Raw genomic sequence first — 14,582 nt, 5'->3', positions numbered from 1 at the left:
GTCTTGTGAATTTTATATTCCAGAAATGTATCACTTATCTTTCCGGTTGTCCTCAGTCATTATGCTATATCTGGTGTAATTATATCCAATAGCTTTTTCTAGTATGTTACTAACAGGCAGACCGACAAACGGACAAGACGGACGAACCGGACCAATTATATAACTCCTTCGCGCTTTCGTGCGCGGAGAGGTGCTAGAAAGACACCAAACTGAACGAAAATATGGACCTTAGATTTGTTTTTGCTAATAGAACTGAACATTCGATTTTTTTTTTTTTTGCTCTTATTTTCTTCTTCCTGCGGAAAATAAATGTGATTTTTGGTAATTTTCCTTTCATATATATATATATATATATATATATATATATATATATATATATATTATATATATATTATATATATATATCTTATATATATATATATATATATATATATATATATATATATATATATATATATATATACTGTATTTTTACCCATTTGTTTTTCCTTCCTCCGTTCTGTTATTTATATAATATATATATATATATATATATATATATATATATATATATATATATATATATATATATATCTCCATCATCCAATTCTACGTTGCCCCATGAGGAGCGTAGAAGCCCGGGGCTAGGCAATTCGGTCCTGACATTTAAGATGAGAGTGACCAGCCTCACTCATCCCTGAGTGGCATTACATGAGCAGCAACCCCAACCACCCCGTGGATATAAACCTTCACCAGCTCAATCCCACTGGAGAGTTGTTATTACCCACTAAACCACCAGGCGCCATAATTTGGTTATATGGTTACCACCCAGCGTAGTAAATGGTTTCCTGGTGTACAGGAAGCCATTAGGCTTGTCACTCAATGTAGAGTCACCCATAGGCAGAAGGAAGAGGAAAGAATGAAGGAAAGACAAAAGAGGGAATGTAAAGTCATCCGTAGGCAGAAGGACGAGGAAAGAATGAAGTAAAGAAAGACACAAGAGAAGGGAAGGAATGGAGAGAGAAAAGGGCAGACACCCGAGAGCAGCACTATATCGAGTGGGTGGATTTTATATATATATATATATATATATATATATATATATATATATATATATATATATATACGTGGAACAGTGGACAAGGAAAGATTCTGTACTATGGTCTCTTCTTTCAATCTGTAAGAACATTTCCGAGTCACTAGATGGAGTCGACTATAAATTCACTGGAAGATTTGGGCCCTTATAGGGAGAGGGAAAACGAGGGGAAGAAAAATGTGAAGAAAGACAAAGATGACGAGGAGAAGAGGTAAAGTGAAGAGAGGAGAAGGCAGGTGAAGAGAGGGCGGGATTGAGGGTAGCGAGAGAAACGGACGGAGTGAGGCTGTGTTCCCAACAGTGGTAAGGTTTATAAACACGAGAGAGAGAGAGAGAGAGAGAGAGAGTAGTCTGACTAACGTATATAGGAGATATCGTAACACCCATTCCATAGTGATTCATGGTGCAAATTACTGCTAAATATTTTATTGTTTGTTATGTGTAATAAAAACGCTGTTTGCATCAGTAACGTGGAATAGAATATCACGGTTCAGCCGTTAATGAGTTGAATAAAATATCACTGCTTGCATAAGTGTTACGATAACTATAGTGAATTAGTGAGCCTTATTTCCGTTGACATAACACTTCTCAGCTCCGCCTTCTTGCGGTTATTTTTCACTTGAACATCTTAATATCTTCTAGTACCGGTGTGTTACTGATGCAAATTATATTGATACTGAAGTGATACAGTAGCACTAACACACAAAAAAAAGGCATGCGGGAATGATCATTATAATTCCCGTATGTGTTATGTTTTCTGCATCATTAATGATTTGCAACACGCATAATGAATTGCAGAGGAGGAGATGTCACAGAATCTCACAACTCCATCAGTAAGATAACCTTTTTTCTCTCTCTCTCTCTCTCTTTTTTTTTTTCGCTCTTTGTTTACTCTAGCTTGCGCACTCAGACGATTCCCCCTCCCTCACCGCATAAAACAGATTGCTGGAACCAAAGTCTGTACAATAACACGTCGGGACACGCGCACTGAGGGGTCGGGGGGGAGGAGAGATGCAGTCTTGACGTAACTTGGCGTTAACGCTAACACAGAAAATGAAGTCAACGATATTTGAAAAGGAATAATAAAATACGGCTTCATGGCATCATACAAATTGTTTTCGTTTATTTGTTTATCACACTATTACTAGTAATTTTATGGGTAGATAATATGTTGGTGGTAAAAGGATGATGTTCATGAGATGATGAAGAGTTGAAGGTTATGTTTATGAAGGGTTGATGAAGAGTTGGTAAGGTAGGTAAGGGGCTGATGAAGGGTTTCTTCCTATGTCACGGGTTATATAATTCAGTAAATATAAGGAAAAGTCAGGAATTAAAGAAAATTTTTTTTACATCCACTCGTTATTACAGAACTCGATATTTTTAACTGCATTATATATATATATATATATGGACTTTGGTCCTTGTAAGACAAGCTTAAGAGAATTGCCTTGATCCTGCCCAACAGCTGGGAAGAGGAGTCGAGATCACGACATCAGTTCACTCTCACCCGCCCGTGGTTCGTGAGCAACTGAGCTGCAGAACAGTGATGCCACTTTTGTAGAAGCCGTTTCCCACAGGTTAGTGATTTTTTTCCCACAGAATCCCACAGATCTCAAGGAAATTCCCATGAAAATTCATACAAGATAAAAGAACAAAAACCTATTTTTCTAATAACGTTCTACAAAAAATAATTGTCTTCTCACAAAAGAAATACAGTAATACAGTTAGTTAATAATCATATGAAAACCAAATAACATTACTCGTATTCCTTAATTAATGAAAGTATTAAAAATTTTCTCTTGATTTAGCTTATGGCATTACACTGATTAAATATATACAAATTAGGAAGGTCAGTGTAATTGCATATTGAATTTACAATTTTAAAACCACATTGTTAAATCATTCTTTCTCAAGAGCAATAATGTTCTTTCCTCTTCCGCTTCCCTAGAACCTTTTGCACTGAAATTTCTGAGCACATCACCGGAAGGCTCAAAATCTCCACATGACTGAAAGTAATGAGACAGTCCATATCTAATTTGTAGTAGTGCCTCAGCTGATCTAGCACTGAGACGATTTCTCAGTTTAGAGTGAACAGCATTCATCTGAGAAGAGATTCTTTCGACTGAGTCATTAGAAAATGGAAGTGACAGTAATGCCAGTACAAGAGCATAAATATTTCGGAACATTGTTTGTCCTGCAGAGTGTTTTTTGCATTCACCTCGGCTCAAAGAAAGTGATTACATTACCCAGATAACTTTTGGGCCTTTGACGAAGACCCATAGTGCTCCATTAATTTTCAAGATCATCTAGATCCTCAAAAGTTGACCAATACCTAGCACCAATAGTGGCAGTAGATTCTTTTGTCTGGGATGTGGCATTGGATGGATGAAAACTTTTCATCATTAGAAGAATGACTACATTTTCTGGTAAACGCATCTGAACTTGTTGTATGAGTTTTGCACCTCTCCTTTACACAATTGATTTAAGCTTCGTTTAAAGAACAGTCAGCTGCATAAGTGGTGGACTCATAAACTAACCAAAGCTCATTGCTTCACAAGGTAAAACATGGTCCAAAAATTTAAGTTTAGGCTGGTTTTCATCAGAACGTTTTGAAAAGTGTTTTAGATTAACTGCTATATGCACTATACTCCGATACACTGCATTGAGATCCTGTGTGATTTTGGTGGCATCTGCATTGTATAGTTGAAATCCTATTAACTTCAACAATTTCTTTTAGAGTTTTTCTGACACAAAAAATACAGCTTATTTTGGTCATTTTTGTAGGCCTCAAAAAGAGTTCTAGTTGTGTGAGTAGAGGTACGGCTGTACGAGACTAAAACATGTACGATACGGAACAGAAAGGGAAAGTTCAATTCAGACCTGACTCATCTAACACCATCTGATCAATAATTTCTATAATATTACCCAAATTCTTTTTTTCTTTTTGGTGGAATTAACAGTTGGCTAAAGGCAAACTTTGTAGATTCCATAGAATTTCCCACAAACTTTACGAATTCCCATGAAAACTCCCACAGATTAATGGCAAAAATTGCCCCCCTACAAACAGTCCCACGTCAGGCCATTTGTCCCGCAGATTTATGGGAAATTCCCACAAAGTGGTAACACTGCTGCAGAAAAACCGCCACCGTCGCCACGTGACGTCATAATGCTTGATGCGCAGTACAGACGAGTTATTGTCACCGAATGTCCCGACTTGTTATTACATGGACTTTGGTTGGAACTAGAGGGTGTAGCTGTATAATTTTATTACTCCCTTCAGTACTAGAGTGCCCTTCTAAACTGAATATAATCATCTGGTAGCGACAGGAAAGTATAGATATAGCTAATGTGATGATTCGAAAGAGTGAAATAATTGGATTTCGGCTTAAATTAACTGAGTTTTGTTTTATTAGCAGAGCTTCAGGCGGAGAAGGCTGTAGGTGGGGACAATAGGGGTTGGAGGTTAAAAGGTGAGAGAGGAGAAGAGAAATAGATGCTGCACAAGGCTCATTAAGGCAGACATTTTTTAGAGATTCACAGTTTTCCTGTAGAATACGGCACACAACTTTCGAATTCGAATTTATATCCAGGTCCCTATTTGTCCTGCTGGGTGAACAGGGGCATACTGGAAACAAACTTTGTCCCAGAACGAAAAGGAAGTGTGGGGAGATAAATGGAAGGAAGAACACAAAGAAGGGTGTGGGGAGGATTGCGTAAGAGAATTGCCGTCCCTTTGCCACAAAACAATATATATATATATATATATATATATATATATATATATATATATATATATATATATATATATTCTTAACATGTTACCCATCGAGCATGGGAATAACTATTTCATTTTTCTTCCCATTTCCTTTTTCGGACTGAAGGGGTTAGATATAGCCTTAACTTCTGAAATACAAGAGGCTCTTCTTAACGTGAATAAAATTGTCTAGTTGCAGCTTAGAAAAACGAAAATGGATGTCACCTTGATTCAAGACGTACAAGTGTTTGTTACGCAGACAGATGGTTGGCTCTTTGGGAACAGTTGGGATCCATTCTGTTATTATTGGGGACAGTTTGCCCTCAGATGATTTTGTTTAATTTAGTCAACACGAAAACATCTGGTCACAAAGGGTTAAACGGAATTCATTTTATCTCTTGTGGACGGTTGAGACTCCGTGATTTTATTATGGTTAGTGCCACACTAGTTGCTGTTGGAAGCAACCAGTCCCAAAGGATTAAGAACTTTTCCACTCAAGGTAGACTTGTGAAATAGAAGAGGTTAAATGAAGTTTGCAAACATTCAGTTTGCCTCGGGATGGACTGAATGCAAACACACCTAGATGATGTTGAAAAAAGTATGACATGGGAGTTTGAGTAAGCAGACTCCCAGTATTATAAATCATTTGTTTCCTTTTGGGGAGCCGTACTGTGCTGCTTATGAACATTTGTGTACGTATCACATAAAATGTTTTTGTGTAACGATGGGAAAGAAGGGTTCATTTTACATTTCGTAGATACCGTAACTCTAAAAACTAACTTCAATATATTGTGTTCATTCTGAATCACACAGTATAAAAAAAAACCGCAGAACCACTGTTTCTGCTGGCTTTCGAAATTATACATTTAATTTCTGTGCTTCATGTTTCGCATTTCATGTGTATACATCAGATCTGAGTGTATTTGTTAACAGCACTATTAATGTAGCTGTGCCATGTTACTATGTTAGTGATCATGTGGTATGTTTCTGCATGTCAGTCCATGTTGCTGTATTAGTGACCGTGTGGTGTGTTGCTGCATGTTAGTCAATGTTGCTGAGTTAGTGACCGTGTTGTGTTGATGTGAATCAGTCCATATTGTTGTATTTGTGACCGTGTGTTATGTTGCAGCTTGTCAGTCTGTGGAGGTGACGGGTAATGCCAGCCTGCTAAAGAACTACCAACACTGCTCCATCATCGAGGGCAACCTGCGTATCCAGCTCATCCAAAACCACAACCACTCCTGGTCCCACCTCGGTCTTCCTAACCTCAAGCAGGTAACTATATGTCTGTATGTTGTCTCTCAGTCTATCTGTCTGTCTGTCTGTTTCTATTTATATACGAGTATGTATATATAAATGATATCTCTCTGTATATCTCTCTGTCATCTATCTGTCTTTTTTTTTTATCTGTATCTATCAGCCTTTCTGTTTCTGTCTATCTGTCTCTCTGTCTGTATCAAATATGTATGAAGATCGGGACTAGGCAGAGATTGATGGTCTTTCAATAAGTGTATGCCCGGACGCTTGAATCCCAGAGGGGTGGTCACAAAAAATTCGCTTCCATGTCGTTCTGTCCTGTCAGATTGCTCCCTTTCTCACTCACACCACCCTCATTCATTTGCCTCCAACGTATCCCTGCATTTCATTCTCGATATATCCTACCCCTACACCCTTCTAATCAGTGTTTTACTCTCCATTCTATCTACATGGCAGGTACCAGTAACATACTCATTAGGTGACACTGTGAAGGAATTATGTCCACATCTGGAATGTGTATTGTAGAGACAAGCTGCATCAATAGTGGCCTGATGTTGGGTCTTCCTTAGGATTGAGGGCCCAAGGAGAGTCACAGCTGTTGTATTTCCCTAATAAACAACTCGAGCTTTGGTTATAAGCTGATTCTATCATCTGAATAATTCACAGTTCTGTGGTATCATGACACAAAATGATGCTGTACTGTACATTCATGAGACAAAGAATCTGTTCACTCTCTGTCTCTACCTTGGGTAGAGGAAATTCGAAGTCAGGACTGTTGTGATGATATTACTTTATTAAATGACTTGTCAGTGAGTCTTGAGGAAGATCAGAAAAGCGTGGTTTAACGAGATTTAAACTATCCCCTTCCCAAGTTTGGCATGGAACTCACGTCCTTTCAGACAACAGATCTCTTCTGCAACCACTTCATCACCATGTCAAGCTTCCAGGGGATGGGTCAGAGTGGTGAACTGTTTCCTCATCGACCCCTGTTCACCCAGCACTGCAGTTGAGGACTTCGATATAAACCGACCGGAGTGTCTCTTATTCAAGGGGAAGATTGGGACTAGGCAGAGATTTATGGTCTTTCAATAAGTGTAACCTAACCCCCATACGCCGGGCGAATTTTACTGCCACCAGCCTGTCAGTATGGGCAGTTTTTCCAAATATAGCTTTTATTCAGACCTTAATATCTCAGAAAGTATTGCAGTTAGAGAAACATAATTAAAAAATATATTACTCATCAACCCTTCTCCTTGCGATTGAAAGCATCCCAAGGTCTGTACGTGTTCCCGTTGATGAGTGGGGATGCAAAGAAGATAGGTTACTTGCAGCGCATGAGTCAGGATGTGTCCAACCGTTGCGCGTGGACCAGACTTTGGGCTCAGCAGCCGCCCTCTGGCTAGCATTTGTAACATGACTTCATGGGGAGAGTGGTGTGTTTGTAATGCTGCCTGACCTCTCGCCATGGAATTTTCCATATTTAGTAACTAATCTCTCCCACCTTCCCTACTCACAGTCATGGTTATGAGTCATCACCCGGTACATGTGGCTCGCATAGGTGGTTTTCTGGCCGTAACAGTGTTACACTTTGCCCAGTTTGTGTGTGGGAGAAGGTGAAGAACACAATACTTATCCATTTTTCCCTCACTGTCTTACAACTTTGCACTTTGGAAACACTTTGAGAGGAAATTTCCTTATTTCCATTTCACTTTTTATTCAGCTAGCACGCACTAGTGTAATGAATAAATTATTCTAAATCATGAGGTAGATGTTTGTAATATTGGTTAGACCAAATTGAATATTTTCATGGCATGGAGGTAATGCTTTTCTCACTAATTGTGTTATGTGTTAGTTATTCTACTGGCACTTCATATCACATGTACAGAACATATCACTTATTTTGCACAATAAAACAAAGGCAAGAATTAAACCTAAGTACTACCACAAAAACAGTTTTCTTCAGGTGTGCATAAGGTTTTCTTTCTTAAATGGTAAGGTAACTAGACATTTACAACCAATTAACAGTAATCATGACAAAACAAAACAAAGAAGCACAGCACTTTCTTGTCTATCCGCTATTTACAAACATGCTTCCACATGCCTGAGCTTAGAAATCACATTCACGGTGGCACACGAAGAAACACTCTGGTCCAAGTGCAATCTTGCACTCATGATGCTGATAGACTATTTCCTTGCTTGCAATGGGCCGACGTTTTGTCGTTGAATACATGGGACAATGCCTGTACATCACTCGCCCTGCAGGTATATGGCCCATATTGACGAGATAATGCCTTCCCAGGTACTGTGCGCAGGCCAACGTATCAGCAGGTCGAACTTGTTGCTCTTTCTCTCTTCCACTTGCAACCTCAACAGTTCCATACTTTTCAAGGAGCTGCCATACTAGTTTTTTCTCATATTTGCATGAGGAAAAACACATACCTACAATCTTGTAAAGGATGTAACTGTTGAGAATACTTTATCCAAAAGCTGCAGGAATGCCTTTTTATACCACGGGCAAGAATTCCAAAGACAATCAATCTGCAAGATTCATCCACGAGCCGCATGTTGATATTGTAATCACTGACGGCATCTGGTTTCAGCAAATTTTGCCTTGTCCTGTAGTTTGTTTTGCCAGTGTCCTGCATAATCTCACGGTGAACTGTCCTAAGCATATTCACCTTTTGCTTGTCGTGCTAGTGAATGGCCAACATGCTACCACATTTCCTGGTTAATAGGGCAACTTTCTCAGTGTTTTCTGGAAATGATGGAAAATTCCGTCTTCAGGCAAACCAGTACCAAAGGAACCAATCTCATGTTGCAGCAAATACTGTGTCAATACCGGAGAAGTGTAGTAATTGTTGGTGAACAGGATGTGGATTTTGTGGAAGTACCTACCCATAAGCACTTTACCACAGCAGTAGAAAACCCATGGGGATCATCGCTGGGTATATCCACATCTGTAGTCGAGTACACTATCATGTCTAGCACATATCCAGTCTTGCAGTTGCTTAAGACAATGAACATTAGACCAAAGTGATGACTTTTGGAAGGCACATACTGAGTAAATGCGAAACGGTCTTGGAATAAAGTGAGTCCTCAGGAACCACTTTCTGAAACTGCCAGAAAAGCCTGATATACGACTCCTTCAGCATGGTATGAAGCGGCCTGATCTTCCATAACCTGTCATTTGGGGATGGGCCAAAGTTGCTGCTGAGGGGTAGGAACTTGAGAATGGCCAAGTACCTGTCCCGGGCCATATATTTACCAAAGAGGTGTGTGTAAGATTTCGTCACAGACCATCTTGAATGACATGCTTCTTTATGTGTGCCATTATGATCATCAGTGTGAGCCACACATACATTTCCTCCACCTCCACTACCTTCCATTCTTTCATTTTTCTACTCTGGGACGGGGACACCTCAAGAGTCGAACAGATATAGCCTGGTGAAAGTTTATCTCCACCACCAGGTACTGCATAATTGTCATTGTAAATATTGCTTGAAAAAAGAACAGGATGTTAGGTTCATCTGCTCCCAGCTGCTGCCTCTGTACACCTGCCCCAGTCACATCAAAGGCAGGTAGGGTAGTCTAGAAGTCTTCACCCTCCTCCCACGCAAGTGTCAAGCCTGCCGATACCGGGGCTGCTAAGGCGTGATCTGGTAGGCATAAGGTGCCTCTTGGCATCACGGGAATGCCCATAACCATGTGCACGCCCACGGCCACTGGCGGGGTCGGGGGGGCAGATGAAGAAGAGGTGAAGGTAGGGGAAGACAAGTCTGATGACTCACCTGTAGCGGGGACTCCCTGCAGTGATGCTGGCTTGCCACATTTCCTCACTGGTGCCGACGACCTCATTACTCACACATATGTGGGGAAATGGCCCGTCAGGTGCCACTTTGTGGTGATGAAGATCATGACAGGGAGGGAGGGTAATCTTCTTGGCCGAAGTGTGGTGGAGAAATGTGGCGGCAGTGTTTATGTACTATGTGACCCTTTTTGTCACCACCATCTCCTTCACTTTCCACACTTACTGGTGCGTCCTTGTCTTCTCTAGTAACAAAAGTGTCACTGTTGTATGCCCCTCCAGCCTCCTGAAGCTATTCTAGGTCCTTATCTGACGTGTCTGAGAGAGCAGGTGGACACACATGACGCCTAGCTCTCAGCATTCGCATCCTTTGGCAGGAGTTTGGCTGGAGTGGAAGATGCAAGGAGCCCAGGGGCTGTGGGAATGGAATTGGATGAGGAGCATCCAGAAGACATTGTACTACACCTGGCCAGGGCGCAGGAGAGACCGAGTCACACTCCAGTTTGGAGGCGGGAGTATGCTAACACCTTTTGGTGACGAGATAAATTGGCGGCTGCTTCAAACAGTGGCGCAAAATCAAGTGCAGCTATAGCCTTCACTCAGTGTTCTTGATCCACACACTTTGTGTCGGATATAACTGTCACCCGGCATCTAAGGGCTAAGCTATGGCTTTCTTCATTGACGTTTACCCTGTCGTTTTGTCAGTGTTTATGACTCTATCAGTAAGAGCTCATGCTTGTGATTTTTAGAGGTACAGTTGGAGACACTTTTTTGCCTATTATTAAATCTTTCGTACTTCTCATTTTTCTTTACTGTGTAAGAGTGCGGATGTTTGTTGCTGATGCCTCTGGGTTGGATAAAGGTGTACTTCCTGAGTCAGACTGACACCAGCAGATCTCTTGCAAAATTCTGCTGGAGAGACAGTTCTATGTGTAAACAGTGTAGTCGTGACACTGGGCAACACATACAAAGGAAACAATATCTGTGTCCTGAAAGACTGTATGAGAGTTAGAGATTCACTGCACTCCATGTGTGTAACATCTAAGCTCCCAGTAAAGCATGCATTAATAATTCGGAGTCTTTATGATGAACCTGAAATCCTGGTAGTAAACCTACGGGCTCGCATCTCACAACTGGCTGCCATTGTTTTCGTCGTTTTTGTTTTTGAAGGCTCCAACATGCTTACATGTGTCGGCCTTGGTCACGTAATGGCGGCTTTCCATGCTGCTCGATCTCTTGCAGCTTCCCTATTCAATCCCTTAACCCACAGGTCACACTCAGTGATCTCGTCCCAGGTCATTTTCGGTCTACCGCTCACTACCCTACCCCTAACATTAACCCATTAGTGGCGAGTTCCTGTGAGAAGGATTTTGCTGGACGGGTACTAAGCGTACCGCCCTCTGCCTATCGGCTCATAGTCGTGAAGCTCATAGGTCCATACTCCAGGGTTCCCTTCTTTATTAAATTTTGAAAATGCCTAGTTCTCTCCATTATATTGGACGCTGGGCACCAATAGGTTAACACTTCTCACTTTCTGTACTAACATTAACACTTCCCACTTTCTGCACCCAATTATCGTCCCCAATCCTCTCCACATGCCCAAATCATCTCAATCTACCTCTCCACATCACAACACCAGTACACTCCAGTCTCGTCCTACCTTTCAACTCTTCCATTGTAAACCTAGCCCCCTCAGGCCTTGCACTCAAGGACGCACTGCACATCCACCTAATCATTGCCATTTCTGTATGTTTGAGCCTGCGAATATCCTCTTCTTTTACTGCCTAGGTCTCACCATAATAATCCTAAATCGAAAGAGGCATCATAAGTTTGTCTCCCAATAAATAATTCTGTTTGTTATGATGCGTTGGGGTGAGGGTGGGGGAGGGACATACCCTTACTGTAAGCACAGTGGAATGGTAGAGCATCTTTGGTCAGTGAAAGTTCAGTACTGGAACAGTATCAGTATTCCATTTGAGACTTCCCTTATTTATTTATTTATTTTAGCCAGGATGTGTGCTATTCTTTTGTACTTATGTATAGAATGATTTTTTTTTTATTGTTTAAATAAAAAAGTAAAAGGTACGTTAAGCCAGATGTCAAAATTATTTCGATAGTGAGAATTAATCTTCGGTATGAAGAGGGACTATTTTGTGTTGTCAAAGTATCCCAAGAACCACAAAAACAAGAAGCAAGTAAGTCCATAATGCTCTCATATATTGTCCCGTGCATTATGTGATGCAGGTATGTAACTAACACACTGAGCTGTTTTCTCACTGGTGTATGAGACTTAGTAAAATACCTCTTCTTTAGTGATTTGCTTTTCATGAATGATGTAGACATAAGCAAATAAGAAGAGCTAGCACTAGGCCAGCTGGCCTATGTTAGGCACCTCCTACAAGAGTGCAACTAAATTACGAGAATAAGAAAAGGAGATCAAAGAAAGGTTTTCCCAGCCCACAAACTCTCCATCAGAAACCAGCAGGAAAAAGTGAGAAGGAACACCACGCGGTACAGAGAAATTGGCGTGGACATATTATAGGAAAGTGAGAAAGGAGAAAGCAGATTATGGAAGTGAAATATTAGTATGTTTCCACCTATTTCCGTACTTAACGGAATTTATCTAGTTCGAAAATAATACTTCTAGTTCTATCCTGTATGCTTACTTTAAGCTGGTTCTGTCCTGTCTGCTCACTCTAAGTACCTTGCTAATGTCTCCTTTACGTATTCCCTTCATCCAGGTAAACACCTCAGTTAAGTCGCCCCATACTCTACGCCTTTCTAGTAAAATCTGCTTCCAAGTGACTGGGTGTGCTAAGCTGACTCCGTTTCTTCTTTGCCCCTGCACAATTGTTGACTCTATACAGGGGTTTTATCCACCCGTGTGTGGAGTACAACTCTCATGTGTGGGGAGGCTCCCCACATACAGCTCTTCTCAATAGGGTGGAGTCAAAGGCTTTTCGTCTCATTAACTCTTCCCCTCTTACTGACTCCCTTCAACCTCTGTCTCTTCGCCGCAATGTTGCATCTTTATCTCTTTTCTATCGCTACTTCAATGGTCACTGTTCCTCTGAACTGTCTGCATGCATTCCTCCACTTCTACGACGGGCGCGTAGCACCCGTCTAGCAGCAAACTCTCACCCTTTTTCTGTCCAACTCTCTAAAGCAAGAGTTAACCGTTACTCCCAGTCCTTCATTTATGCAACAGGTCAACTGTGTAACTGTCTCCCTCTGTCTGTATTTCCTGCTTCCTATGATCTCCAGTCTTTCAAACGCAGTGTGTCCAGGCATCTCGAAATGAATGGATCTTGAATTTGGCTCTCTTTTGTATTTTGTTATTCTCTTGGAAGGAACAGTTTTGCGGGCTCATTGCCTTTGGTTCCTTCTTCCTCACATGAAAAAAGAAGAAGTGAAAATTAAAAAGTTTCAGTCTGTCTTCATATGAAAGGTCCCGGATATCTTGAATAATCATGAATAATTTTTGTCATTCTTCTCTGTACATTTTCTAACGAATATATATCTGCTCAATAGCACGGAAACCAAAATTACCTGGAATAGGTTAAATGTGTCCCTGCTAATGATAGGTAAAGGTGCAATATTACTTTACAGGTCTCATTGCTTACGCTTCGCGAAACAAATCATGACCGTATATATTTGTCTTTAATACACTGTTGTCTTGGTTTACAGTCTCTCTCTCTCGCATTCCGATATATTAAGCGCTTTACTATTAACGTTGTAGCTAGTATTTGCGATGGTCTTGCCCTCATTAAGTATTTTCCATGTTGCCATATATATATATCTATATCTATATCTATCTATCTATCTATCTATCTATCTATCTATATATATAATTGTGGTAGGTGGGGGCGCTCACCATCCACTCACTCGATGTAGTGCTGCTCTCGGGTGTCTGCTCTTTCCTCTCCTCCATCCTTCTTTCCTTCCATCCTCTTCTGTCTTCCTTTCGTTCATTCTTTCCTTGTCCTTCTGCCTATGGGCAACTTTACACTCCTTCTTCTGTCTTTCTTTTCTTCATTCTTTTCTCTTCCTTCTGCCTGTGGGTGACTCAACATTGAGTGACAAGCCAAATGGTTTCCTGTACACCAGGAAACCATTTACTACGCTGGGTGGTAACCATATAACCAAATTTTTGGCGCCTGGTGGTTTAGTGGGTAATTATTGCGCTCCAATCGGATTGAGCCGGTGAAGGTTTATATCCAAGGGATGGTTGGGGTTGACTGCTCGTGTAATGCCACTCAGGGATGAGAGAGGCTGGTCACTCTCATCTTAAATGTCGGGACCAACTGCTTAGCCCCGGGCTTCTACGCTCGACATGGAGCAATGTAGGATTGGATGATATATATATATATATATATATATATATATATATATATATATATATATATATATATATATATATATATATATTATTGTGTGTGTGTGTGTGTGTGTGTGTGTGTGTGTGTGTGTGTGTAATGAGGGAGCTAGTCCTGATTCCTGTGGTACACCGCCAGTTACAAATCCCCAATCGGGCTTAGTACCATTCATTAAAACTTTTCTTCGTCCTTTCAGGCAGAATTCTATCCATTTTAAGATATCGCTGTATACACCATGTGCTCGAACCTTCCTAGCCAATCTTTTCTGTGGAACCCTATTAAAAGCTTTACTAATGTTCGGATAAATAATATCGT

At 40.7% G+C, this 14,582-nt stretch overlaps 1 protein-coding gene across 1 annotated transcript in view; it reads left to right on the top strand.

Annotated features, from left to right (window-relative positions):
- Positions 1-5,043: 5,043 nt before the first annotated feature.
- LOC145417831 (insulin-like growth factor 1 receptor) overlaps positions 5,044-14,582 on the top strand; it is a 331,769-nt gene continuing 322,230 nt past the window's right edge. Inside the window, exons 1-2 of the mRNA XM_080286452.1 lie at positions 5,044-5,095; positions 5,959-6,104. Coding sequence (XP_080142578.1) covers positions 5,044-5,095; positions 5,959-6,104 — 198 coding nt within the window. The remainder of the gene's footprint in view (positions 5,096-5,958; positions 6,105-14,582) is intronic.

This window comes from Coenobita brevimanus, chromosome 111 (genome assembly GCF_032717465.1).
Source record: "Coenobita brevimanus isolate Jiangsu-jjx chromosome 111, ASM3271746v2, whole genome shotgun sequence".
Lineage (NCBI taxonomy): Eukaryota > Metazoa > Arthropoda > Malacostraca > Decapoda > Coenobitidae > Coenobita > Coenobita brevimanus.
The sequence above is the reverse complement of the archived record's forward strand: the minus strand, read 5'-3'. Positions and strand labels throughout refer to the sequence as shown.